We start from the raw sequence: 27296 nt of genomic DNA, 5'->3' as shown, positions 1-27296 counted from the left end.
ACTGCAGGAGATTGAAGCCCCTTCCCACCATAACTACCAGTGTTTTACTTATAACTAAAAAGGGTCTGACCAGGGAGCAGAAGAGGTCCTGTCTATTGTGCTCCCCTGCACTTACTTCCACCCTCTGAAGCATACCTTCTGAAAGGATAAGGGCCAGTGCTGGTTGCTTTATCACGTGTTGGTGAAACCAAGCTTGCATAAGATTACCAATGGCTGCACAATGTGGGGGAGACATACTGCAGCTATTGGTGGAAATACAAAAATAGTAGGACAACCACTTTAAGCATTAAAGGAGTACTCCCCTGGGAAAAAAAATTTTTATCAACTGGTGGCAGAAAGTTTAAGAGATTTGTAAATTACTTCTATTAAAAAAATCAATCCTTCCAGTATTTATCAGCTGCTATATGCTCCACAGGAAGTGCTTTTCTTTAATTTATTTTCTGTCTGACCCCGGTGCTCTCTGCTGACACCTCTGTCCATTTTAGGAACTTTCCAGAGTAGGAGCAACAAATCCCCATAGCAAACCTATCCTGCTCCTGACCGTTCCTAAAATGGACAGAGGTGTCAGCAGAGAGCACTATGGTCAGACAGAAAGGAAAATTCTAAAAGAAAAGAACTTCCTAGGGAGCATATAGCAGCTGATAAATACTGGAAGGATTAAGATTTTTTAATAGAAGTAATTTACAAATTGGTTTAACTTTCTGGCAACAGTTGATTTAAAAATTTTTTTTTCCAGGGGAGTATCCCTTTAAACACAGGATCGACTAGATACTAAAAAGAGAATCTATCAGCTCAATTTGTTGGCAAGAGCTTTAGACACTGGTGGGTAGCTTTCAGGGTATGAAAGACAACTGTACCTTTCCTGGAGCTTGTGGTTGCTAAACTTATAAAAACACCAGTTCGGTGTCAAGTAGGTGGAAGGCAGTTTGTAGAGTACCCCAACCTGGAATGCCTCCTTGCTTGCCCTCACCCTCCTTGGCTGACATACAGAGCTCTTTACATCAAATAAGGAGGGGCTGGAGGTAAGGGCAGGCAAAGAGCTGTAGTATGTGGCACTTGAGCAGCTCTGCTCTTCCTTCTTGACACTGAGTAATAAGATTTAATTCACCATCAGCTCCAGGGAAGGTACAGTTTACTTTTATACCCTCCAAAATATTCTTCAACAGTGCCTACAGCTTTTACCAGCGCAAACAGCTGACAGATCTCGTTAAAAAAAAAAAAAAAAAAAAAGGGTCAGTTCACACGCACATATTTCCTGCTGCATATCTGCTAAGCAGATTTTGCTACCCAGTGAAGTCAATGAGCAGCATAAAAAGTATATTTTTATACTTACTGTAAAAGCTCTCTTTGATGGAAATTCTATTGGGGGACACAGGACCGTGGGTATATGCTTCCTGCTGCTGAGAGGCTGACACTAGGCAAAAAAATTTGATTTAGACAGGTCTGGGGTCCGACATGAGGGCTAAAGTGTGCCCCTCGCCAGCGGCCCGGACCAGGAGCATCCGGCTGCACTGAAGAGGAGGAGGGTGATTTGCTGCAGTCGGTTAACCCCTACCTCCCCAGGAAACAGGAGCATCCCCTCCATAAAAGGAAAAAAATTAAAATAAAAAAAATTAAAAATAAAAAAACACCCAGGGAAAAGAATAGAGGTCCAGGGGGAACATACTCACCCACATTTTTAGAGCAGATTCACCCCTGAAGTCTTTGACCAGCTAAGGGCAACTGCCTTAAGTCAGACCCAGCTGACAAACAGGGGCAAATGGGGGCCCCGGACCCAGGGTACACCACCAGGCGATTGTTGGTGGCAAGGAGGTGTTAACTGCCCATGATGCAATACACAATGCCCCTACCTTGCAGGTGGGGGGGAATCAAGCAGCACCATGCTCCTGTCGCCCCACGCTAGAGAACGAGAAAAAAATAAAAATAAATAAAAAAGGAGGAGAGAAAATCTAACTATAGACGAACTAGGAAAAAAACTAAAGAAATAAGACCAGGTCTGGAGAACTCCAGACACCGCCTCTGCTGACACGGAGCTAAAATGAGTTGCTCAGAGCCAGGAGTCGGGTATATCCTGCCGGGAGGAGAAGACTTTCTTTTGTTTTTTGCCTAGTGTCAGCCTCCTAGCAGCAAGCAGCATATACCAATGGTCCTGTGTCCCCCAATGAAGTGCTCGAGAAGTTAAGGACATGTGAACTGTCCCTAAAAGGAACCTGCCAGATTCCTCGTCTTGGTCCTGTACTCTCTAGATGCCAAGAGCAGCTTTAAAAAAAAAAAATAAAAAAAATAAAAAAACACAAACCCCTTTTACCCGATTACGAACAGAAAACAGCAGGTGGACATAAGGTGGGGAGGGGCTTTTAACCCCATATGGCTTCCTCTCACTACTAAGGTTGGGAGTAAACATCCTGTAAGTACTGTCATGGAGAAAGACTTTCGAAACATCATAAAAATTTCATTCACAATTCACAACCAGCCATAAACAACATCTGTGCAACTGAAACAATACTAGTAGGCAACTTGTGATTGTGGTGCCCCTTCGGACACCACTCATTTTTAAAAAGGGCAAGAAGGGCGTCTTGATGTTTAAAGGTAACCTCACATTTTTAATAACTCATGAAGGCATAATGACACGTCAGATGTTTTCTTTCGTGTTGGTCCAAGTTTCTGAGTCTTTGCTCTTAGTGGACAGTTGAGGCAATGGAAAAAAAAAAAAAAAAAAAAAAAAAAAGAAGGGGCACACTGGTCACGAGAGTGCTTCTGTTCATTCATTGTTTTGCTAAGTTTGGAGGGACCTTTTACTATCAATATTTTTACTACAGGTCAAAATGTATTAAATTATAGGAAGCCCAAGTACAATACAGCCAAATAACCCTTTCTAGTCTAGTGGCAAAATATTCTTTGACTTTGGCGCAAACAGTTTTAAACAAATTAGACTAAAAACAAATAAAAATTAGTTTAAGAAACAAATAAAACAAATATATATTTGTGGTAGTTTTAATGCAGCATATCAAGGTGTTCCTAAGGAGTCAAGTCCAAGCAGGAGATGCTACGTCTTTATGGTTCTAAAGAGAAGAGAGAGGGGGGAAAAAAAAAAATTAGTTACTTATACATGTAAAAAATGAATAAAAATGTTGTATGGGTCAAAAGGTTATCAGTGAAGATTCCCTGTAATTAAAAGAGAGAAGGAACATGGCCTTAAAGGGGTACTCTGGCGCTAAACATCTTATCCCCTATCAAAAAGGCTAAGGGATAAGATGTTAGATCGCGGGGACCCCCGCGATCTCTCCTACTGCACCCCCATACATCAGCAGCCTTTAGCTATGTTTTCTCCGTGGCTGATGACGGCCGGTGCAGGGGACGGAGTATCGTGACTTCACGGCCACGGCCCCACCCCCCCTCATGACTTCACGGCCACGGCCCCCTCAATGCAAGTCTATGGAAGGGTGGCAGCCTATTGATAGGGGATAAGATGTTTAGCGTAGAGTACCCCTATAAGTAGAAAGGCCAGCCTCTTCTACGATAGTCTCCATTAAACATTGTAAGAACTTTTAAGACATTTCATAATATGGCACAAAGTGAACCACAAATAAAATTGTGGCATCTGTTCCCATCACGATTCAACTGTACACTTTTACAAGAGTATACATTAGCAGCCTGTCAAAAAGATTCAACATATACCATGGAGTATAATGGGTCTACATAATCCACTAGTGACTTTGTTCTATTGTCAGGACAAATTTGTTCATTTTTTGGACTCAATGGTGTCGTGTGATATGCTATTAACGTATAAATCGGAGTTTAATGAACCCATGTAGTGGCTACATCTGGTCTATTTTCCAAAGCATCCATCTGAAGTGTGCGGCAGTATACACTGGCAAATTGGTTTTGGCAAATTGTCAAAGTATACCCTGCACTTAGGGGAAAAACACCATGCGTACATAACTATGTGTAGGAATCACCAGGATTATTTGGTCAGAAGACATAGCTATTACAGTCACGGCCTTTCTTAACATGTGCCATCTGTACATAGAGAAAAAGCAAAAATAGAAGGCCAGAATTTCTAGAGAAAACCTCCATTGGACATTCATTCATTTTATAAAGGATAAGCTTCAGCTTTGATTTTTGGAATTTGGTAACCATGATTGATTCTGCAGCCCATCTTCTGCAGTGAAGAGGCAGGTATAGAAGGTAGACTTGAAAGCAATAACACTTACATTTTTTTTTCTTCCATACGAAAGGTCTGTTTTTCCACAGAGTTCCCTTTTCTCTTGCAGTCTGGTTCATAATCCTCTCCTGCTGCGCAGCTACTATGCTCAAATTTTCGTTTACCATTTTCATAATGTTCATGGTGATTAAACCTACCATGGTAATGATAAGAATCAGAATGCCTTGAAGAAGAGTAATGAGAGTATTTGCTGCTATACCCATGGTCACGTCTGTCTCTAGCGTGATCATACCAGTCATTTCTATAGTGTCTGGAATCCCTGTAGTGATTATCCCGATTATATGAAACTCTGTCCCGATCATCTCTATAAGAGGAATGAAAGTGATCCCATTGTTGATGTCTGCTGTAGTAGTTCCTCTCACGGCTGTGAGAGCGATCTCTCCTGGACTGATAACGGTAATAGTCGTCCATTTTTCCTCTGCTTCTCGATCGATGTCTCCCATGGTTTCGGTGACTACTTTCACTTCCTCGAGAGAAATTATTTCGATGTCTGAATTCATCATTGTGATGGTGTTTATATCGATCATATTTAGAACTGTCTCTGCTTCGTGAATGTTGTTCACTCTTCCGAGAGTCTCTCTCATGTCGTGAACAAGATCTCTCACTGCGGGCATGTTTCCTGTCACTATGTCCATTGTGAGATGTATAATCACTTCCATTTTTCACATCTTGTGGTGTAGTGCAAGCTTCCCTTTGGTGATCCACAGATACAGAAGATGGTGACAATCCATTCTGAGGCTTCTCAGAGTTTGCTACACTGGGTTCTGGACGAACTCCTAGATCAACATCCATATTAGAGTCTTCTGTATTTTGCAAACTAACAATAAAAAAAAAATAATAATAATAATTAGAAGTAGACATTAATACGGCTTAAATTCAATACTTTAAAGAGGACCCCAATATAATGAGATCGCATCATAATTAAATAGCTTAGGGTACCATGATCAAACTACTTTTACAGTATCTTGATAGGTCATCCAGTTCCTGAGATATGTGGGTTTATAGTTTGACAATATATAAATTCAGTCAGATGGGCAAGAACCTAATTTTGATAATGTGAGTTAATATCAGATGGGCAGGATTATACAGTTAGTGGTTATTAGGCAAAATTAAAGGGGTACTCCACTGGAAAATTTTCTTTTTCTTAAATCAACTGGTATCAGAAAGTTAAACAGATTTGCAAAATTAATTCATTTAAAAATCTTAAACCTTCCAGTACTCATCAGCTGCTGTATGTTCCAGACGAAGTTCTTTTCTTTTTGAATTTCTTTTCTGTCTGACCACAGTGCACTCTGCTGACACCTCTGTCCATTTTAGGAACTGTCCAGAGTAGAAGTAAATCCCCATAGCAAACATATCCTGCTCCAGACAGTTCCTAAAATGGACAGAGGTGTCAGCAGAGAGCACTGTGGTCAGACAGAAAGGAAATCCAAAAAGAAAAGAACTTCCTCTGTAGTATACAGCAGCTGATAAATACTGGAAGGATTAAGATTATTTAATAGAAGTCATTTACAAATCTGTAACTTTATGGCACCAGTTTATAAAAACATCTATAAAAAAAAAAAAAAAAAAAAAAAAACGAAGCTCACTTAACCCCTTAACGACGCAGGACGTATATTTACGTCCTGCGCCGGCTCCCGCGATATGAAGCGGCTAATACCACACATCGCCGATTTTTTAGTTGTTTTTTAGATGTTTTTATAAACTGGTGCCATAAAGTTACAGATTTGTAAATGACTTCTATTAAATAATCTTAATACACGCCTGTGATCAGGATGAGAGATCAGTGTGTGCAGTGTTATAGGTCCCTAGGACCTATAACACTGCAAAAAAAATGTAAAAAATGAGTGTTAATAAAAGGTCATTTAACCCCTTCCCTAATAAAAGTTTGAATCACCCCCCTTTTCCCATAAAAAAAATAAAACTGTAAAAAAAATAAATAAATAAACATATGTGGTAACGCCGCGTGCGTAAATGTCAGAACTATAAAATTATATAATTAATTAAACCGTACGGTCAATGGCGTACGCGCAAAAAAATTCCAAAGTCCAAAAAAGCGTATTTTGGTCACTTTTTATGCCATTAAAAAATGAATAAAAAGTGATCAAAAAGTCTGATCAAAACAAAAATTATACCGATAAAAACTTCAGATCAAGGCGCAAAAAATGAGTCCTCATACCGCCCTGTACGTGGAAAAAGAAAAAAAGTTATAGGGGTCAGAAGATGACATTTTTAAACGTATAAATTTTCCTGCATGTAGTTATGATTTTTTCCAGAAGTGCGACAAAATCAAACCTATATAAGTAGGTATCATTTTAACCGTATGGACCTACAGAATAATGATAAGGTGTAATTTTTACCGAAATATGCACGGCGTAGAAACGGAAGCCCCCAAAAGTTACAAAATGGCGTTTTTTTTTTTCGATTTTGTCGCACAATGATTTTTGTTTCCGTTTCGCCGTGCATTTTTGGGTAAAATGACTAATGTCACTGCAAAGTAGAATTGGCGACGCAAAAAATAAGCCATAATATGGATTTTTAGGTGGAAAATTTAAAGGGTTATGATTTTTAAAAGGTAAGGAGGAAAAAAACGAAAGTGCAAAAACTGAAAAACCCTGAGTCCTTAAGGGGTTAAATGACCGATTCCCCCAATTGTCAGATAAACAAACCCTCAAATGTTCAGAACGGACGAGCATTTCAAACTGTGAAAGGACATGTGATCAGTGTACCCTAACCTATTTAACCCCTTCCCTCTTTGGCGATTTTTCATTTTTGCACTTATGACTTAGAAGGTGAAGAGGAAAAAACAAAAAACACTACATTTTCCACCAAAAATCCATATGAGGGCTTGTTCTTTGTGCCAATAATTTTACTTTGTAATACCATTAATAATTTCACCGCCAAATCTATGGCGAAACAAGAAAAAAAAAATATGTGGGGCAAAATTAAAAAAAAAAAAAGCAATTTTTGTAATTTTTTGCGGCTTCAGTTTCTACGCAGCGCAGTTTTCGGTGAAACTTGCACCTTATATTTATGTTACAGGTCCATACGGTCGCAAGGATACCCAGTTTATATAGGTTTGATTTTATTTTACTACAAAAATGTTTTTGTTTTTTTTAATAACCACATGCACCAAAATTAATACGTTGAAAAATGTCCTCCTCTTCTGATTCCTAACTTATTTTTCCGTATAAGGGGCGGTATTAGGGCTAATTTTTTGCGCTGTGATCAGAAGCTTTTAATCGGTACAAATTTTGTTTTGATTGGACTTTTTGATCACTTTTTATACATTTACGGTAGAAAAGTGACCAAAAATACGCTATTTTGGACTTTTGAATAATTTTTTTGTTTACATGTATGCCATTGACCGTGCGGCTTAATTAACAATATATTTTTATAGTTCGGTCATTTACGCACACGGTGATACCACATATGTTTATTTACAAAGTTTATTTTTTAATTTTTTTTTATAGGGGGGGGGGTGATTCAAACTTTTATTAGGGAAGGGGTTAAAATCACACTCACTTTTTTTTTGCAATGTTATAGCCCCCATAGAGGACTAGAATATGCAATACATTGATCTCTTACACTGATCAGTGCTATGCCATAGCATAACATTGATCAGTGTTTCAGCCGCTTGACTGCTCCTGCCTGGATCTCAGGCACTGAGCAGTCATTCAGCAATCGGACAGCGAGGAGGCAAGCAGGGATCCTCCTCGCGTCCTGCAAGCCATTAAGAGATGCCGCGATTTCACGGCGGTCGATACCGGCGGTCCCGATCAGCACCATTGAGCTAACTGGCAATGTTTACTTTAGTCTTAGACGCGGTGATCAAGTTTGATCGCCGTGCCTAAAGGGTTAATGCCGGACATCAGCCCGATTGGCGATGTTCAGCATTAGCCATGTGTCCTGGTTGCTTATAGCCACCGTGTATGATGCGCGCTCACCTGCTGAGTGCGCGTCACACCTCGGGAACTGCAAATGGACGTTAATGAACGCCCATTTGCGGCAAAGGTTTAATATCAGAAAAATCAAGAATTGATAGGGTTGGATGAGAGTCCTCTGTGCGTAGAAAAATTTTACCTGGCACAATCTACTTACATTTTTTCTACTTCTGGTCTTTCACTCTCAGGATGATGAGATATAGCTACTGTTTCTTCCTTGGTCACAGTTTGGAGGTCAACCTTAAAACATAGAAAAAATTAAAATAAACCTACAGGTTATAGGAAATGGGTTTTGGTGCTGTCATGTCGAACCTCTTTATGTCGTAAATAACCCATGACAGGCAGTCACAGCAAATCAGCCAAGAAGAGAAGCACTTCAATATCAGGTCCATAAGCATACATCCCCTTATAAAAACTGTATAAATCTCACTTTCCAAACTTCTTTTAAAGCGTACCTGTCATTGCAGGTAAGTTCTAAGCTGCAGTGCGTACATGAGAAGCATATTTCTAATCCTTTATATTACTTCTATGGCTTTTTTGTTTTAACCTTCTGTAGGCTTCATCTTTAGTTTTCAGTTTTCTCTGGAGCCTAACTTCTATGATGGTTCTATGATGGGGGAATCACCCTCTTTATAGCCTTTTCAGTCAAAGACTGTTTCCAAACCAGGGTGCCTCCAGATGCAGCAAAACTACAACTCCCAGCATGCCTGGACAGCCTTTGGCAGCCTTTTGCTGTCCAAGCATGCTGGGAGTTGTAGTTTTGCAACACCTGGAGGCACCCTGGTTGGGAAACACTGGTCTAAGAAGTAGCAACAGCATGGAAGACATTAAAGAACAGTAATGAGCAGTCCAAGATGTAAGTCAAGGCTAGTGGTGAGAATAGGACTCACAGCAAGCTCTGGTGATAAGCTGAGCATAGTGTCATCCAACAATATGCTGATAAGCAGGGAGCCGAACAGCGCCGGAGGAACAGGACACAGATACCAGCGCAACGGGGGAACGTAGGAAAGAGTTTTAAAGTTAGTTTTTTATATTTTTGCAGCCCGGGCACAGGAGAAGTTAAAGTTTTGTGCCGCATTTCTCCTTTAACTGCACATTGCCTATTAAAAACGGGAATATGTGCAGTCGACAATTGTTTTTAAACCGGCTTAAATTTTTTTTTTCAATTGTCTGAAAGCTAGGCCTATTAGACATGACCACAACTGACTGATAATCGTTCTGAGTAATAGGGTTTTACATTTACCTGTGCTATTGATGTGTGCAAAATTTGCTGCATATATACATTTATTTATAACATCAATTCATGCAAGGAGGCTTTTTCAACAACCTGTCTATTTTCCTTTTTTTTAAATGTATAACCCCTTTAAAAAAAATGAATACCAGTCAGGGTCCAACTCAACACCACTACACCGAAGATACTGCTTACCATTCTCAAGCAAAATCTTGTAAATGTGTGCATATGTGTTAGTCAGAATGGTTAGGGCAAGGAGTGCTAAAGAAAAGGTTTAAAATTATTTAGATTTATTATTTTATAAAAAAAATGCACACGTGTTGTGTCGGCAGGGCCCATGCAGATCCCCCACAAAGCACTAGACTATAGCTTTTAGATTTCGTTTAAAAACTTTTATAGTGCAAAATACGTACACCGCTGACTATGAGCCTGTATACTCTGGAGCTGTACGTGTTTGCTGCAATGAGTATATATTGTGGAGTTTGTTAGTGTATCATGTGTATGGCGTTTGTTTTGCAGTTATATGTGGCTACTGGTGGTTAGCATATTTAAATATACAGGCAAAATATGTAGTATATAAACCTCTTATTGAGCCAACATTCAGGATGACAATTCTAACATATAGCTCCTTCTGGGTAAACAATCTGCTGACACAATATAAGTCCTGGTGTTTGCAAAAATGGAAGATGGCTTTGAGGTTGCTTAATAACGTGTGTGTGCACACTAAGGTACACTAAGCCTGTAAATAAGGAAAATCATATGGCATTGTATGCCAACTCCAGAAATGCTGTGGAGTCTTCTGTAGAGGTTATTGCATCGGTGCTGTGTGCCGTTCCTTAGGAGTACGGAGAGAAAGTTTATGCTAATTTAGTGTGATGGGTGTGCGCTGCTCACCCGAAGCGCTAGTCCTTATTCATATGGAAGAAAAGTTATGCTGTACATAGAGTTAATAGGTGTGCGCTGATCTTTACAAGTGTGGAATAAGTTATGCTAAGCATGCAGTTAGTGTAATAGGTGTGCGCTGCTCACCCGATGGAAATCCCATGTAGCTCTCACTCTTGCCTGTCGTACGTTCAAGCCGGTCTCCTCCTCACTGTCTGGCTGGCGAGGGTAAGATCACGGCGGGCCTAGGGAAGGAGAGGTCAGGTGGTGGAGGTCTGTCACTGGAAGTAGATGATGATGTTTACAGATGATGATTGCTCCCCGACTTAAATTTCCATATAATTGTGCTTGCTGATAGATATAAGCGGCTATGTGCTCCTGATATGGTGGTGTACTGAGTAACCTGGCTAGACACATTTCGAGACTTCCTTAGTCTCTTTCAATAGCTGCTGATGTAGTTTGAAAGACCATTCTCAGTCTTCTTATATGGTCTGCAAGTGTGTGATTGATGGTTAATGAAACTCTGCAAAAAATCTGAACTGGACCAGAAAACCAGAAGTGGCCCAGGGGGATTGAATATCATGTGTATATATAAAGTTCAATCCCCCTGGGCCATTTCTGGTCCAGTTCAGATTTTTTGCAGAGTTTGATTAACCAATCACACACTTGCAGACCATATAAAACGACTTAGAATGAGCTTTCAAACTACATCAGCAGCTATTGAAAAAGACTAAGGAAGTCTAGAAACGTGTCTAGCCAGGTTACTCAGTACACCACCATATCAGGAGCACATAGCCGCTTATATCTATCAGGAAGCACAATTGAATTTCCATATAAGTCGGAGAGCGATCATCTGTAAATGTCATATACCTCCAGCAACAGACCTCCACTACCTGACCTCTCCCTCCCTAAGCACGCCATGATCTTACCCTCGCCAGCTGGACAGCGAGGAGGAGCCTTATGAGCTTACAATGGGTAAGAGAGAGAGCTCTAGGACAGCAGGAGGATCCCTTACCCTGCCTCCTGTTGTCCGATCGCCGAATGACTGCTCAGTGCCTGAGATCCAAGCATGAGCAATCAAGCGGTAGAATCATTGATCAATGGTCTATGAGAAACCATTGATCAATGTAAAAGATCAGTGTGTGCAGTGTTACAGCCCCCTATGGGAGCTATAACATGGTTTAAAAAAAATTAAAAAAGTGAAGATCATTTAAACCACTTCCCTAATAAAAGTTTGAATCAACCCTCTCTTCCCCATTTAAAAATAAAATAAAATATAAAAAGCACTGATGTGCATTTTTTATGAAATATAAATAATTTTATAGTCTCCTTTCTTAAGCACTTCTTGCCCTAACCATTCTAACTAACACATATGCACACATTTACAAGATTTCAACATTTGTTGAGCCACCCCCTTTCCCTTTTATACTGCTGGATTTGTGGCATACTGGGTAGTGATTTGCATGGTAACAGCCACATCAAACCATGGTCCTATTTACACAAAAGTTTTTATGCTGCCAAGTTCTACCCTATATCCATAACACCAAATCTGATGCACAGGTAGATTGGAGTTACAATTATTCCTCACACAAAAATACACCATACAGCAGGCATTTAGGAGAAATGAAAAGCAGTTAAAATCTCCCCCAGTAATACAATATCACATTAATTCCAGGAGAGGTGCAGCAAGATATCGGTCCTAGCTTAGAGAAGGCCAACATGGGGTAACTGTGCTGGTCACATCTGTTTCATTAGCTCAGGGTCAGTAGGCAGGGTATATCCTGCCAGGAGGGGCCGACTTTTTGTATGCCTAGTGTCAGCCTCCTAGTGGGAGCAAGATATACCCACGGTCTGTGTCCCCCAATGGATCCTCAAAGAAAGATTTTACGGTAAAAATCAACTTTTTCTTGGTCGACTCCATTGGAGGACACAGACTGTGGGACGTACCAAAGCAGTCCCCGGGGTGGAAAAAATACCCAACAGAATCCGGCAGAAGACTAAGTCACTGCCGCCTGCAACACTTTGCGACCCAAACCAGCATCAACTGACGCAAACGTGTGCACCTGGTAGAATTTACTGAAAGTGTGCAAAGACGACCAGGTGGCCGCCTTACAGACTTGCAAGGCCGAAGCCCTATTGCAGAGCACCCAAGAAAAGAGAGACTCCCTCCCACCTGAGAAGAGGACATCGGTGGGGGCATCCCTTCAGGAGGGAGGGAGGCTTACGGTTACCGGACTTGGGCGCGAAACCACCAGAACTGTTGTCTGTCTTCCAAGAAGGACGTGCCTTGAAGGAAGGGGCTTTCAGAGATTGGGAGTGTGCCTGCTTGGTAGGGCGACCCGATGCAAAGGGCCGAAAGGAAGCGCCTTCTGATGGGGATCGGCAAGGTTTGTTCTGTGGCAGCAGAGAATTTTTTACCCCCAGTAGCTTCAGAAATAATTTCATCTAGGAGATTCCCAAAGAGCCGAGAACTGGATAAAGGTAACTCTGTTAGAGATTTCTTTGAAGCAGCATCTTCATCCCACGCCACATAGAGCGACAAATCGCACCCAAATTACCCGAGGCAAAGGCCACTGAACAGAGGAAGTCTCCGGCCTGAGAAAGTCGGCGAGCGAGATCCGCCAAATCCTCCTGAGGTGTGCCTGACAGGATGCCCAGCCGTAGCTGAGAAGCCCAAACCGAAACTGCCTTGGCCACCCAAGCTGATGCAAAAGGTGGTTAGCAAAGGACAAACCTACTGCTTCAAAAGGCAAATTTCGCCAAGTTCTCAATCTTCTTGTCCACAGGATCCTTAAAGGATGCGGTGTCTGCCAGAGGCAGGGTAGTAGATTTTAGATGAGAAACTGGAGAACTGCAGGTGCCATCCACTTGGAAACCAGATCCGGAGGAAAGGGAAACTGAGCTTGAATCTTCTTGGTTCCCTGGAATAGTTTGTCCGGTTGCTTTCAAGCTGCGTCTAACAAGGCGTCAAATTCAGCATGAGAACTGAAAGCCTTGGGGGAACAACGAGAGCGGTGAAAAGAAACTTCAGGATCCAAAATTCTTGGGTCCTCCAGATGAAAAAAAGTGTCCCTGATGGCTGACATCAAGCTGTCCACCATATCAGACAAAGCAGAGTGGTCCTCATGATCAGAGGTGGATTCCGACCTGCCATCCGCTACTGCCCCTGGAGAGTGGGAGCTTGCGGTGGTAGCTTTAGAATAAGGTGTGAGACATAGAACAATGAGCCGGGGACCTGGGATGGTCACCGGGGGAGCAGCCCCTAGAGAGGGGGGGGGGGGGGGGGGATGCTGCCGGCGGGCTGGGGAAGAGGAGAAAGATCTACGGGAAGAATGTCTATCCCCATTATGCGACTCTGGAGAAGAGCCTGACTAAATCACTTTAGGGCGCTTGTGAGAGCGCTGGAAGTAGGGTTCAGGAGAGACTGAGCGGGACTCCCTGGGGATCGTGCACAGGGAAGACCGCTCCAAAGCAGAGGCCGCTGACCTGGAGACCCTAGCTAGGTTGGAGATAGACTGACAAAGGGAAGAAACCCACTCTGAGGGAGGGGCGAACACCGCCCTTTCCAGGGGAACATCCTGAGAGACCGACAAAAGGAGGGATGGAGAGGGTGAAGCAGGCAGAAAAGGTGGATTCAGTGGAACCACCAGGCATTTTGGTCTTGCAGCCCACACAAGAGTAGTAGGTGACTAAGGCTGTGGCCGCCTGTCTGGGGTCGGACATAAGTGCTAGTAAGGAAGCAGTAAACAAATAAGTTAGAGCAAGCTCACCTAGGTCCTGTGTCCTGCAGCTGTAGCTGTCCTGTGTGAAGAGGCAAGCAGCCGCTGAGGTGAAATGGTCCGCAGAGCAGGAAGAGAGAAGCAGGCTGCACCGACCAGAGGGGGGGGGACTCCATAGGAGGAGGAGAACAGAAGCTGACCCGCTCCCCCCGCAAAGTGCAAATCAGTGACCCCTGGTGCGCCTGCCGATAGACTATTGGCCGGCAGCAGGAGGAGGCCGGAAGCTCGCCAGCACGCCTGAATGAGAAGAGTGGGCGGAGTTAAGTGCCGGACCTGGCTGCAGCCTCAATTAACTTCCTGCCCACAGCACGACTTGCCCGAGAAACGGGCAAAAATTTAAGTAATATTTGGTTTAAAGTAATTTTGATTTATTTTTTTCTTCATGCACCTAGGGTATAGGTGTTTTTTAGCCTACCTTACCTCGGCCAGTATATAAATGTGAGCTGCACCACCCACTCTTTTGTATAGAAGATGAAAGTAAACTGAAGAGCCGGCCGCGCGAACGTAGCACAGCTGACAGGCCCTGCGAAGGGGACCGTGAGGAGAGCTGTCCCACGGTCCCCTGTAGTTCCGACACTGCAATATAAAGACCGGAGCCCGTATCTCTGCCCCCCATAATAATAAAGATTAAATTTAAAAAATCCCCCTGGGGCCTCAGGTATAAGGGGCCCCCTAAAGCAGAAGGGGGAGGGGAGATAACTCACCCAGCGACCAGCCATACCCACCCAAGATGTCTTCAGCCAGCTATTTGTCACCTGTGTCATGTCAGGCTGAGATAGCGGGAAGGTAGCGGGACCTGGACCCATGTTGCAACCCCAGGCGCTGGCTGTTGGCGGGAAGGGGTTAAAGGGGTACTCCGGTGAATTATTATTATTATTATTTTTTTAAATCAACTGGTGCCAGAAAGTGAAACAGATTTGTAAATCACTTCTATTAAAAAATCTTAATCCTTCCTGTACTTATTAGCTGCTGAATACTACAGCAGAAATTATTTTCTTTTTGAAACACAGAGCTGTCTGCTGACATCACAAGCACAGTGCTCTCTGCTGGAATCTGTCCATTTTAGGAACTGTCCAGAACAGCATATGTTTGCTATGGGGATTTCCTTTTACCCTGGACAGTTCCTAAAATTGACAGAGATGTCAGCAGACAGCTCTGTGTTTCAAACGGAAAAGAATTTCTACTCTAGTATTCAGCAGCTAATAAGTACAGGAAGGATTAAGATTTTTTTTAACAGAAGTAATTTACAAATCTGTTTAACTTTCTGGCAGGGAACAGGTAGCGCCATGCTCCTGAACCCCCACCTAAAATACAAGGGGGAAAAAAAAAAAAGACCCTACAACAGGCCCTAGCTATAAATAATAAAAAAATAATAATAAAAAAAATATAAAAAAAACAGACCAGGCATGGAGTGCTCCAGACCTGTGTCTGCCTCCTAGGGACACTAAGCGGGGTATATCCTGCCAGGAGGGCCTGACTTCCTTTTGTATGCCTAGTGCCAGCAAGATATACCCACAGTCTGTGCCCCCCAATCGAGCCAAACGAGAGAGAGGTGGGGGGGATTACAGGTTTGTGATCAATATATAAATAGATACTTAAATTATAATAAGGTAAATATATTTGAATATGAAACTCTTTTCAGCAAATTCTAAGGTAAAAAAAAAAGATACCAGATTGCATTATTGTACATTATACATTAAGTAGAAATATCAGTAACGCACAAAATTTTAACACTTACTTCAATAGAGCCATTGAGTTTAAGAGAACTTGAACCATTGGTGGACCCAAAAGTGTCCTGGTCAACTGGATTATATTTAGAAGCAGCCTCCTCTTTCACAACAGAGTTACCAGGTAAGTCAATGGTAGAATGGCCATTAAAAACAGAACCAATTACTAGGTTTTCACAAAATTTTCTCTTCCGTACACCTTTACTTTCCTCTTCAGATTCCTCCGATGATTCGGCCCCATAAGGAACCAGTGTGGTGGAAGATACTACAGGATTGACACTGGCCAACGGTCCTCGGTTCAACTTATATGGGAGATCAATAGCTGATGAGGGTGCAGTGGCAACAGAGGTAGACTGAGCTGAGGTGTTTAATTTAGTTTCAGAGGAGGACATGCCTTGGGCAGGAAGTGGTTTATTGATGTTCACTATGATTTTTGGCTTTTTGCCATTCAGCGTCATTTGTCTGTTCATGGGCGAAGGGCCAATGCATCTTTTAATAATGTTTCCATTTATCCCAGAACCATTTAAAGATATTTTTGGTGATCTATTGCCATTGATGCTCTTTATATTCTGCAAGAAATAAAATCAGTTTATAAAACTAAAATTATTCAAGAAAAGCCATCAATTTTAGATCAATGAAGGAAGGGGGGGGGGGGGGGGGGGGGGGAGTCCGACTTCCAGCCCCCCTCCCGGGCTTGTAAATTAGGCCCCAAGAATGAAACCAGTTTGCTTTAAAGTCACAGTGCACATTTTCATTTTCTTTATGGTATTATTAAGTGGAAGTCAATAGTCCTGCAGTTTAATTTTAAGTTTGCCTTCTACAGCATGCATGCATTACAGTACAGTGCAAGCTGCTCAATTCAGTTCAGTCTTAATCCTGACAGCTGCTCCTTCTCAACCAAGTCTCTAGTCCCTTTTCTAAATCAAACAATATCAAATCCGATTTGAGCTTAGATGTGTGTCATCGAGCAACTTGCAGTGTACTGTAATACATGTATAACCTTAAAACATTTCTGCAATACGTTTTAGTTTGCAGTTTTTTGTTCTGCAGCTTACAATAAACAATGTATTTCAATTATAGGACACATTGTAAACACTAATGCGCAGTGTCTTACTTTCATTATCTGCTGTGGTCCTATGAAATCAGACTTTGTGCCTCCAACTTGATGGCTGCTACTGGGCTGAGGAGAGTTGGGGCTGGCAGACTGATGAGAGTAAGGCGCGTCTCCACCCTGCACATTCTGGGATCTTAAGAGAAAAAAAGACATTAAAATTTCTAAACAATCAAAGAATGGCATTCTCCAAGGAAATTACAGCAAAATGTAAAATTACATACCGGATATAAAATAGAAGGTATGCCTGCTGGTTGAGCACGGTCCGGATATCTGCGCTGGACACGACTGAGTCATTCATCAAGTACCATTGGTCATTACTGGCCTAACAAAAAAAAAAGTAAGTGCTGGGGTGAATTCAGCATCTGCCTGCTCCTCCTGTGTGGGACTGTGGTGGGGTACTGCGAGACCCTCTCTGTAACATGCTGTGGCTTCTAGGTTTCTTGGACTCAAAACTAGGTTTCTTGGGACATTGTAATGCTGCTGGTTGGCGAAATTCTCTGTACCATGTGTCTGCTGTATTTCCTGGTTTTCCTGCTCTTCTCTTGCTGCAGTTTCCACTCTGTCCACTAGGCACCATGCGAAAGCACTGGCCGAGTTTATAGAGCCAGGTGCACTCCCTAGTGGATCCTTCTCCAGTCCCAGCCAGGCATTGCATATATAAGCCCGCCACACCTGCTGTGCCAGGCCTCAGCAAGGTTGCACATTCAGTACTGCTAAGGTTTGCCAATGTTCCAGATCCCTGCTTGTCTACAGGACTTTGCCTTTGTCTCATTGCCTGGAACCTAACCTGTGTCTCCTGTAATAAACTTGGACTGTGTGCATGCAGGTTTTTCCAGCCTGCACCTGTAGCCATCTTGGAAAGCTGCTCTCACAGCTTTGGCTATAAAACACCTGTACAGCACTGCTGCATCTGACGCTGCACAGTAGGTCCACACTCGTGGGGAGTTCTAGACATTTTCCATATTCATTCCTGTGGAGACTGAAGGAGGGCTGGCCCTTTAAGGCTACTGCACATCTCCCTTGCCTGAGTGTTCCTGCATAGGACTGTGTGTGCTTCTACTGTCAGAAGGGTGAATCTCGAAATTCTCTACCCAAGAGTGCTTTGAAGTCCACCCAAGAGTTCTTTCAAGTCCAGTGTCTATACAAATTGGTGGGGGGGGGATGGATCTCAGACAACTTTATGGCAACTCCCGTTCTTCTGGGTTGTGGCACATGCACCCTGCGAAGCTGGTGTCTGAAGTGGTGTTTGAGGAAACTGACCAGGCTTGGGTTAACAAGCAGAGGGCAATTTAAAATCATGCAATGGTTACATGATTACAAAATCCACACCCACAAAAAAATAAAAATAAAAACATTTCAGCCAGGGAGACTGCCTAATTGTGGCATTTTGGTATACCTTGTGAGTATTTTTACCTCTATCCCAAGTATTCAAGTTAGTAAAGTAGATATTGACTGCCCCTTGGACAAATTGGGTTTTCCAGGACCTTAAAAAAAGGGATCTGTATTCTTCCTGTTTAACGGCATCTCCAAATAAGTATGCTTAGTGTATGTTTGTGCGTTTTGGGCACCAAACCTGGGACCAATCGTCCCATTTTCTTTTTGTTTGGTTGATGTGTAATGTTTTCTTTTAGTACTCTTGTACGAGCCCTTGTTATTACTGTATTTATCGGGGTATACCACACACAGGCCTATAACACGCACCCTCATTTTACCAAGGATATTTGGAAAAAATCCCCCCAAAAAAGTGTTTTACCCAAATATCCCTGGTAAAATGAGGGTGCGTGTGTGCACACGTGTATACCCCGATACACTGTTTGACCCCACAGAAGCCCCAAGGAAAGGCGGGGGGGGGGGGTTGGGAGAGGCCGTCGCTGCCCGCTTCTTTCCACCTGCCTTTCCTGGGGTCTAGAGCCCTGCTGCCGCCGCTTCTCTCTCCCCCTGGCTATCGGTGCCACTGCCCCATTGCCGGTGCCGATAGCCTGTGGGAGTGAAGCGGCGCCGGCAATGGGGCAGCGGCGCCGACAGACAGGGGGATAGAAGGGGCAGCGGCACCCATTGCCGGCGCCGCTGCCCCGTTGCCTCCCCCATCCCCAGTTGTATAATTACCTGTTGCCGGGTCGGGTCCGCGCTGCTTCAGGCCTCCGGTGTGCGTCCCCTGCATCGTTACTATGTCACTTGTCATTGCGCCGCGCAGCGCATAGCAACGACAGAGGGGACGCACACCGGAGGCCTGAAGCAGCACGGACCCAACCCCGGCAACAGGTAAATTATACAACCGGGGATGGGGGGAGGCAACGGGGCCGGCAATGGGTGCCGCTGCCCCTTCTCTCCCCCGGTCCGTCGGCACCACTGCCCCATTGCCGGCGCCGCTTCTGTCCCACTGGCTATCAGCACCAATAGCCAGGGGGAGAGAAGGGGCAGTGGCGCCGATGGCAGGGGGAGATAAGCGGCGGCAGCAGGGCTACAGACCCCAGGACAGGCAGGGGCAGAGAAGCAGGCAGCGATGGCAGGTGCAAAAGCAGCTGCAGTTCATTGATTTAAAGCGCCCGCTTTAAATCATTGAACTGCAGCAGCTTATCGGCGTCTAACACGCAGATAGACTTTAGGCTAAAAATTTTAGCCTAGAAAATGGTGTTATACGCCGATAAATATGGTACTTCTTAGCATAATGTGAAGAGTACAGCATGATGAATTTATGGTATATGGAAACAAAACAGATTCAAGGCACATTTAGTAGGACAAGATGTGTACGTTTGAAATTACTCACCTTTACATAGCAGAAATAATGTCCAGTGTGACAGCTTAGGCCTGTATGCACAAGAACAGCGTATAAAGAATACATAATTGGTTCTCCGTGAGGGTTGGATGTAAATGGACGGATGTTAAGGTATTCTGGGTACTTTATTTCCTAAACAGAGCCAGGGAACAAACCCATGAATTAGAAGCCATACACATTTTCAATTCTTTAAAGCATACCTGTCCTAGTGAAAAAATAAAAAAAGGTGATCCGTTACTCAGTACCTAATCCTGATCGCGTGCATATCATTTTTATGTGACTAGAACATACACACACATTATAAATAATATATATTATATATATATATATATATATATATATATATATATATATATATATATATATATATATATATATATATATATATATATAGAGAAAAAAAATGCACCTTTTACATCATTAGGAAGAAATAACCGCCTAGTTATGTTAAATTGCTTTCCTTGTTGCAAAAAAGGGATGACGTTGCAATGGGTCCTGGGTCTCTAGATGACTGAAGCCTCCCTCGTGTGAAAAGTAGACACCAATCTGGCTCCAAACCTAGTGAAGCTGATTGCACAGACTGTTTGCTAATAGTGAGCCCTCATTAGTGACATTGGACAGTGCAAAATCTAAACCTAAAAATGTAACCTAATGGATCTTGTACAGGTGTTTTTTTTTTTGGACAAGTAGTGGAGTCGGTGAACCGTCAAAATATATGCACATACCCAAGTGCCATTTGTATAACCCATTTGCTGTTTAATATACATAACCTGTTTCAGTCCTCCCTCCCCCTATGGAGGTAGAGAAAGAGATAGAAAATTCACCTTTGAAAGTTTCCCACCACTGAAGCTCGCAAACCTCTTCAAGGACAAAGTCAACACGTTTGATATTCGATGTATTGTAAATTTTTTTGTTGCAGTAACCAACTGTTTACACCTAAAATGAAATAAGTCAAAGAACTGTAAAATTTTGCATATACATTTAGCACAGTTTATTCACTGTGTTAAGACCAAGTCAATCCTAAAGTTACGTTCAGAAGCAAAAAATTTATTCTGCAGCAAAATCTTAAAATAAGGAAATAAGGGGCGATGATGCTGCAGATACATTCAATGATTAGAGCCAGAGAGTTAAACATTTGTTTTAATCTGTTTGTATTTTTAAATTGATTATTTTTGTTATAAATTTATTGGGGAGCAGTTTTTACTTTACAGCAGGCACCTTTATTTTAAAATCGTAAAACAATCTTTCAAAGAGTACCTGTCATTTGGTGCTATAATTTTCTTCTTTGCCGGCTCAAAAATGTACCAATGAAATATATTAAGAACTTGATATAGACTTATTCATAAGATTAAAAATGTATGCAAGTGATCGGTACAACTTAATAAAGTTTTGAATAAACGGTTAATTTTACCATATGATGAACTTAAAGTGGGGAAAAGAAAAAAAAAATAAAAAAAAAATAAAAAAAGAAAAAAAAAAACAATTGCACAATTTTATTTTCTGGCTTTGTAATACATATTATGGTAAAAATAATGTGGACTTCTATTTTGCAGGACAAGTTGTACTTTTTACCCAACTGTTCGTGATGAAATTTAAACATTACGGGTCAGAGAGGAGAAAGAAAATGTAAGTAAAAAATTGGGGGTTAAGTACTTCTACTGTACTTTTGCGCTGTTTAGACACCAACAAAATGGTACAGCACAGTGATTGAAAAAACTTCACACCTCTTTGTCTTGTTTCTTTGTGCAAAAGGAGAGGAAATCTGTATATTCATTATTGTTCACTCTTACAGGACAACATCCTCACATCCTAGTCATTACAATGTAAGGGTAGAGTCACAGAGTACATCTGCAGTGTATATCATGCTGTGGATGCACAGACGGAAGAAAAGAGAGTTCCTTTCTGCAGCCGCGTAAACTTTTTGGGGGAGATTTATCAAGACCTGTGCAAAGGAAAAAGTTGCCCATAGCAACCAGATTGCTTCTTTAATTTTGCAGAAGCCTTGTTAAAAATGAAAGAAGCAAACTGATTGGTTGCTATTGGCAACTTTTCCTATGGACAGGTTTTGATATATCTGCCCCTTTGTGTCTGCTCGTAGAAGCAGATTTCTCTATGCAAATCTGCTACAAGCAGGCAATGTGTTTACAGCGGGAATCTGCCATTAAAGGCAGACACACAGAGCTACCTGACTGCAGCAAGGAGCTCGATCTTGTGATTGCCGTCTGCACTTCAGCAGCGTGAAATATGCTGTAAATGAACTCCATTTAACCCTAACACTACAAACATTTTCAAACATAGCTGTTTCTTCTCAAAGTAAACTTTTGTATGATATTATATTATATTATATATGAAGAAATAGATGGTCCAGCGCAGGATAACGTGCAATAAAAGCCAAAATTTATTGTAGATTCAAGCCATAGGGCAGCAGGACACAAGGTAACGCGTTTCAGCCGGAAAAAACAGCCTTATTCATTCATACATATATATATAATTTTTTTTTTTTTTTTTTAAAGATCTCAGGATTGTGCGTTTCCTCTGTTATTCCTCATGAAGTACATTAATAAATTGACAGCTTACGGTTACTATTTCGCTTGACAACCATGACTCTACACAGTGTAAAACCAAACACCAACTGGAAAGAGAGACTTTTAAAAAAAAAAAAAGGTAAAAAGGTTAGGATGCTGACAACCAATTGTGTTGGATACTTAATTTTTTACTAGAGGTTGGAATAAGATGAAAAGCGAACTTATGAATAGGTGTCAATATGCAGAATGCCATGATATTCACAATCAAGGGGAAAAAAAAATATTGTATAGTCATACTTACTTGCTGCAGTTATATGCATTGTCCCCATCAAGCTGTTCTGCTTTCACAAACTGCTCCAAAGCTTTAGTCACACTATGGGAGGTCTACAAAAACAATTAAAAAAGGATTTTACTATAGGCAAACAAATGCTTATTCATCGCTGTAAAGGGCTAGTTACATCACAATGTCCCCTTAGGTATAGGGTACACACTAGCATCTTGCCAAAAGGGATTCAGATGTATACCGACCGCTGTGTACTGGTAGCAGACATTTATTTAGTGGACTGTTAAACCGTTACAAGCCACTGCCAGGTCATAATAGTACAAGTCAGAATCAAATAAACACTCATAGGAAAACAACGTATATATCCAGGAATGTATATAAAGCTTGTGCTTCCCTAAGAACTCCTATTAAATAATTCCATAAGGAAGATTACAATTTTTTCTTTCAATCAGATTGGTCACAATTACACAGTAATTTTGAAGATTCATCAGGGATCTCACCCCTATACACAGAAAGTAGGTGAAAAACATTTAACTCAAAATAATTAAAATTCAGAGATATGCATGTGCTGCACATGTACTGGAACAGTAGACTTTTATGCTTACCGAGGATCCATTGGGGGACACAGAAAATGTGGATATATGCTGCTGCCAATAGGAGGATTGACAACAGGCAACAAGAAAAGTAGTCCCCTCCCACAGGCACCTGAGCTAATTAGTTTAGTCCCAGAGCAGTAGGAGAAGACTGACCGGTAAAGAAAAAAATAAATAAAAAAACAAGTAACTGTCCGAGGAAACCATAGAATAAAAATTAACTGAAACCACCCTCGGACAGGTAACCAAACCAGGAACACCAGAACAAATGGGTGGGTGCTGTGTCCCCCAATGGCTCCTCTGAGAAAGATTTTATGGTAAGAATAAAAATAGACTTTTCTTGATCGGCTCCATTGGGGGGACACAAACCGTGGGACGTACCAAAGCAGTCCCCGTGGTGGGCAAAAAGTTTAAGCAACTTAAGGTGGAAGGCTGGACCACAGCCACCTGCAACACCTTGCGGCCCAGACCAGCATCAGCAGATGCAAAGGTATGTACTTGGTAAAACCTCAAACGTGTGAAAGGACGTCCAGGTGGATGCCTTACACATATGCGAGGCCGAAGCCCTGTTGTGGAGAGCCCAGGAGGCCCCGACAGAACAAGTGGAATGAACTGAGACCCTGAAAAAAAGGAGGAGTCTTCCCCTTGCAGCGGTAAGCTTCCGAAAATGGCAGAACAGATCCGCCGTGAAAAGGTCGCCTTCGAAGCAGGAAGCCCCTTACTACGACCCTCCGTAAGCACAAAGAAGGAGTCACTCTGCCGAAAGGAAGAAGTGACTGAAAGGTAAATCCAAACAGCCCTGTACCGCATGAAGACCATGAAGCAAACGTTCCCTGGAAGGAGATGGAGCAGGACAAAAGGACGGAAGGACGAAGTCCTCAGTTAAGTGAAAGGCGGTGACTACCTTAGGCAAAAAGTACGGGACCGGACGAAAAACAACCTTGTCCTGGTGTAAGTCCAGGTAGGGAGAAAAGCAGGAGAGAGCTGCCAGCACCGAAACTCTCCTAATGTAAGTGACTGCAATGAGGAAGGCCACATTCCAGGAAAGGATACGAAGAGGAACATCCCGAAGAAGTTCGAAGGGAGTACCCTGTATGGCACTGAACCAAATTTAGATCCCAAGGTGGGGTAGGGGGATCTGTAAGGCAGAGCCACATGAGCAACACCCTGCAGAAAAGTCCGGATGTGAGGATCGGACACCAGGGGACGCTGAAAGAGGATGGAGAGAGAAGATGACGGTTGAGGAGCTTCAGATCCAGGATCAGCTGGACGGAACCCCCTTTCTTGGGAACCACAAACAGGTTTGAATCGAATATAGTGTACAAGTGTGGGAGCTCTACGTAAAATATTCCTCGACCTAAACCGAGGATACTGCGTTGCACATACCCATGTGCCAAATAGATACTGGATAAAACTTTTTTTTTTTTTTTTTTTTTTTTTAAATAGTCCTACTAGGCAGAAAATTTTGAATAAGGCAGAATAAAAAGAGATAAATAAGAAAGGAAGTGTCTGATAAAATAAAATATAACAACATTTATTGAATAATACTGTGAGGTCTGGGGCAGGGCCCTTGCCGCAGACCGATCACTAAAATAGAATGGTAAAAGTTAGTTATAAACATTTATAACATGACGTTAAAATAGTATTGCACTTAAACGGTGGGACAATGGTGGAGGTTTATAGTCCAATGTATGTAATAGGATATGTCCAATGTGTAATAGGATATGTCCAATAAACAGTTTTTGCAGCGCTGGAGGCTCGCAGTCAGGGCTGTGGAGACTGGAGATAAATGTTCCGACTCCGCAGATTTTTTAACTTCCGAATCTGACTCCTCTGTATTAATATGCAAATGTATTCTATACATTCCTTGAAGGAAAGAAAGGCAGCATACATGTCATTACCACAGGACTACTGACTGGGAAGCCAACAGTCTACTGTTTGAACAGTTTGTGTGCTGATCTGCTGCTGAAGATAGGGCAGTGGGAGGATCCAGGAGGGGGCATTTATCAAAACATGATTTCCCTAGTAGAATCCCATAGTCATGTTTAAAGTTTAAGCTAACAATTGAGCAAAAAACATCAGAGGCTAGGTTACCCATGGGTTCCCTGTAACAGAACACTTAACGTGTTCGTTTTGCGGTTACTTGAGGCACCGCATGCATTGGACTTTATTCTTACAGTAGAGAATTCATTAATTATAACTTTTTGTGAATTGGGACATTTAAACTAGCTTTTTTTTTATTCCAATCTAAATTAAGTAGGAGTCGGTGCATTGTTTGCCGACTCCGGGTATCCAAAATTTTGTCCGACTCAGACTCCGACTCCACAGCCCTGCTCGCAGTTACAAGCCCACTGAGTACACTTGTATGCGTAATAGTGCTAAAGATCTATCCTCTATACCCCGACGGCACAGGGATAAAGTACAAGAGGGAAAATGGACTTAGTGCCTCTAACCGGCTCCAGCAAAAGCAGTTATATGTGCATAGCAGCGCTGAACTATAATCCGGATGGCTGTGTCTCAGCCCCGGCAGCACGAGGAAGGTGTAGGAGAGGTGAAGATGTCCAGTACAGATAGTTATTGCGTAGTCCGCTGGAGCGTATGGCAGCGCTGGAGGTCTTTGGTCTGGGATCCCTCTCTACCCCGACGGTGCGGGGAGAAGCTGAGAGGGCAGTAAAAGACCAATAATGGTGGACAAATAATCCAAATAGTCCCGACTTCTTGTGCAAAGGCAGTCTTGGACCAGATGCGTTTCAGGGAGCAGTGTCCCCTTTTTTCAATGGTGGATATGCAAAGACTGTGTGACCTGGGCTGGGAATTGCAGCCTTATATAACCAGTTTTTTGCAACGTCATTCAGTTAAGATGAAAGAACTGGTCTTTTATACTAACTGGGAAGTGTTAGGGCTAATTCAGCCTGATAAAGTTATTAGACACAAATAGAATAAAAAAGGTTCGCACCAAGCTATGCTAACTTATTCATGTCCCATTGGGAACACAGCAATATAACCCCTAAGCTTGGTGTGGGCCTGGTACTCTGGCGTCGCTATATAGATATTTTTTTAAAATTTGGAATGGTTTCAGGGAAGATCTCAACTCATTTATTGATAATTTAAAATATTAACACTTGGAACTTAATTTTACCCCACACGTAAGTAACACTCGCGTTGAATTTTTAGATCTCCTAGTCACCTCCACCCAAACTAAATAAGTCTGCAGCACCTTCACCAAACCAACAGCACGTAATAGCTTTATACTCTTCTCAAGCTGCCACTTACCCAGATGGCTACTCAACATCCCTATCAGCCAATACAGGAGGTTTAAAAGGAACTGTACCAACCAGGACCAGTATCAGAGGCGCAAGACCTCACAAAAAAATTAGAAGCTAGAAACTATCCCACCACCACACATATAACCTCAATATAAAAAGTCAGACAAATGAATTTTTTAAAGAACAGACTAGATCAAATCCCTGACACCAAAACCCGCTTGATCCTTCCATTTAACCAAGACTACAAAAAAACTCAAGACAAATTTGCTCCAAAAATTGGAACTTATTGCCACAAGATAAACTCATAGGACCATTTCTACCCAATACACCACCTATCATTTCTACAAGAGCACCTAATTTAAATATCCAGATAGCCCCCACCATACGTAACACAAGGGAGGAAAAACCGGACACGTGATTGTGCATTAAAGGTTTCTATCGATGCGGCACTTGCTCTTGTTGTAAAACCAAGAAATTACCTAATAAAAATGTAAAAAAAAGTAACCTCTACCTCAAACACTTTCCGGTGGGAGATCAGTTTTTAACATGCAATTCCAAAAGGTGTCATCTATGTTCTCACCTGTAGCTGCCATAAACAATATACAGGTAGGACCAAACGCTCCCTAAAAACCTGAGTATAATATAATATATAAGAGAGAGGGAGGGGGTGGCTAACCTAAGGAGAAGGGGGGCAGGGCCAGCACCAGACAACCTCATTGTTGAAAGTTGACCCCCCTGCAGTGCGCGTACCACACTGGCAGGAAGACAGTGACCCCCCACCCCAGTGCGTGCGCTGAAAAACCATAGTGCAAGGATCGCCGCCGAAATCGGCAACTTCAACTAAAGTGCGGCCGGAAGGGGAGAGGGTTGGGTTAGAAGAAAAAATAAATTAAAAACTGCTGGCCGTTCGCAGGCAGCGAAGCAGACCGCTAACGGAATCCACAGCGCTCT

The 27296-nt window shown here is 42.3% G+C and overlaps 1 protein-coding gene across 6 annotated transcripts in view; it reads right to left on the bottom strand.

The window, feature by feature from the left end:
- Positions 1–2716: 2716 nt before the first annotated feature.
- The window catches only part of USP42 (ubiquitin specific peptidase 42), a 57567-nt gene continuing 32987 nt past the window's right edge, over positions 2717–27296 (bottom strand). For 5 of the 6 annotated variants that reach the window (XM_056536024.1, XM_056536026.1, XM_056536027.1 and 2 more), the window contains 9 exons: positions 22505–22587; positions 20503–20614; positions 19670–19810; positions 17124–17224; positions 16903–17035; positions 15800–16357; positions 8327–8409; positions 4215–5042; positions 2717–3062 (listed from right to left, as the gene is read on the bottom strand). In XM_056536024.1, the coding sequence (XP_056391999.1) occupies positions 3047–3062; positions 4215–5042; positions 8327–8409; positions 15800–16357; positions 16903–17035; positions 17124–17224; positions 19670–19810; positions 20503–20614; positions 22505–22587 (2055 nt within the window). In that variant the 3' untranslated portion in view covers positions 2717–3046. The remainder of the gene's footprint in view (positions 3063–4214; positions 5043–8326; positions 8410–15799; positions 16358–16902; positions 17036–17123; positions 17225–19669; positions 19811–20502; positions 20615–22504; positions 22588–27296) is intronic. The other variant, XM_056536029.1, reaches the window with a different exon arrangement.

The sequence above is a fragment of the Hyla sarda genome, chromosome 8 (genome assembly GCF_029499605.1).
Source record: "Hyla sarda isolate aHylSar1 chromosome 8, aHylSar1.hap1, whole genome shotgun sequence".
NCBI classification, from domain to species: Eukaryota; Metazoa; Chordata; class Amphibia; order Anura; family Hylidae; genus Hyla; species Hyla sarda.
This window is presented reverse-complemented; position numbering and strand designations above follow the sequence as displayed.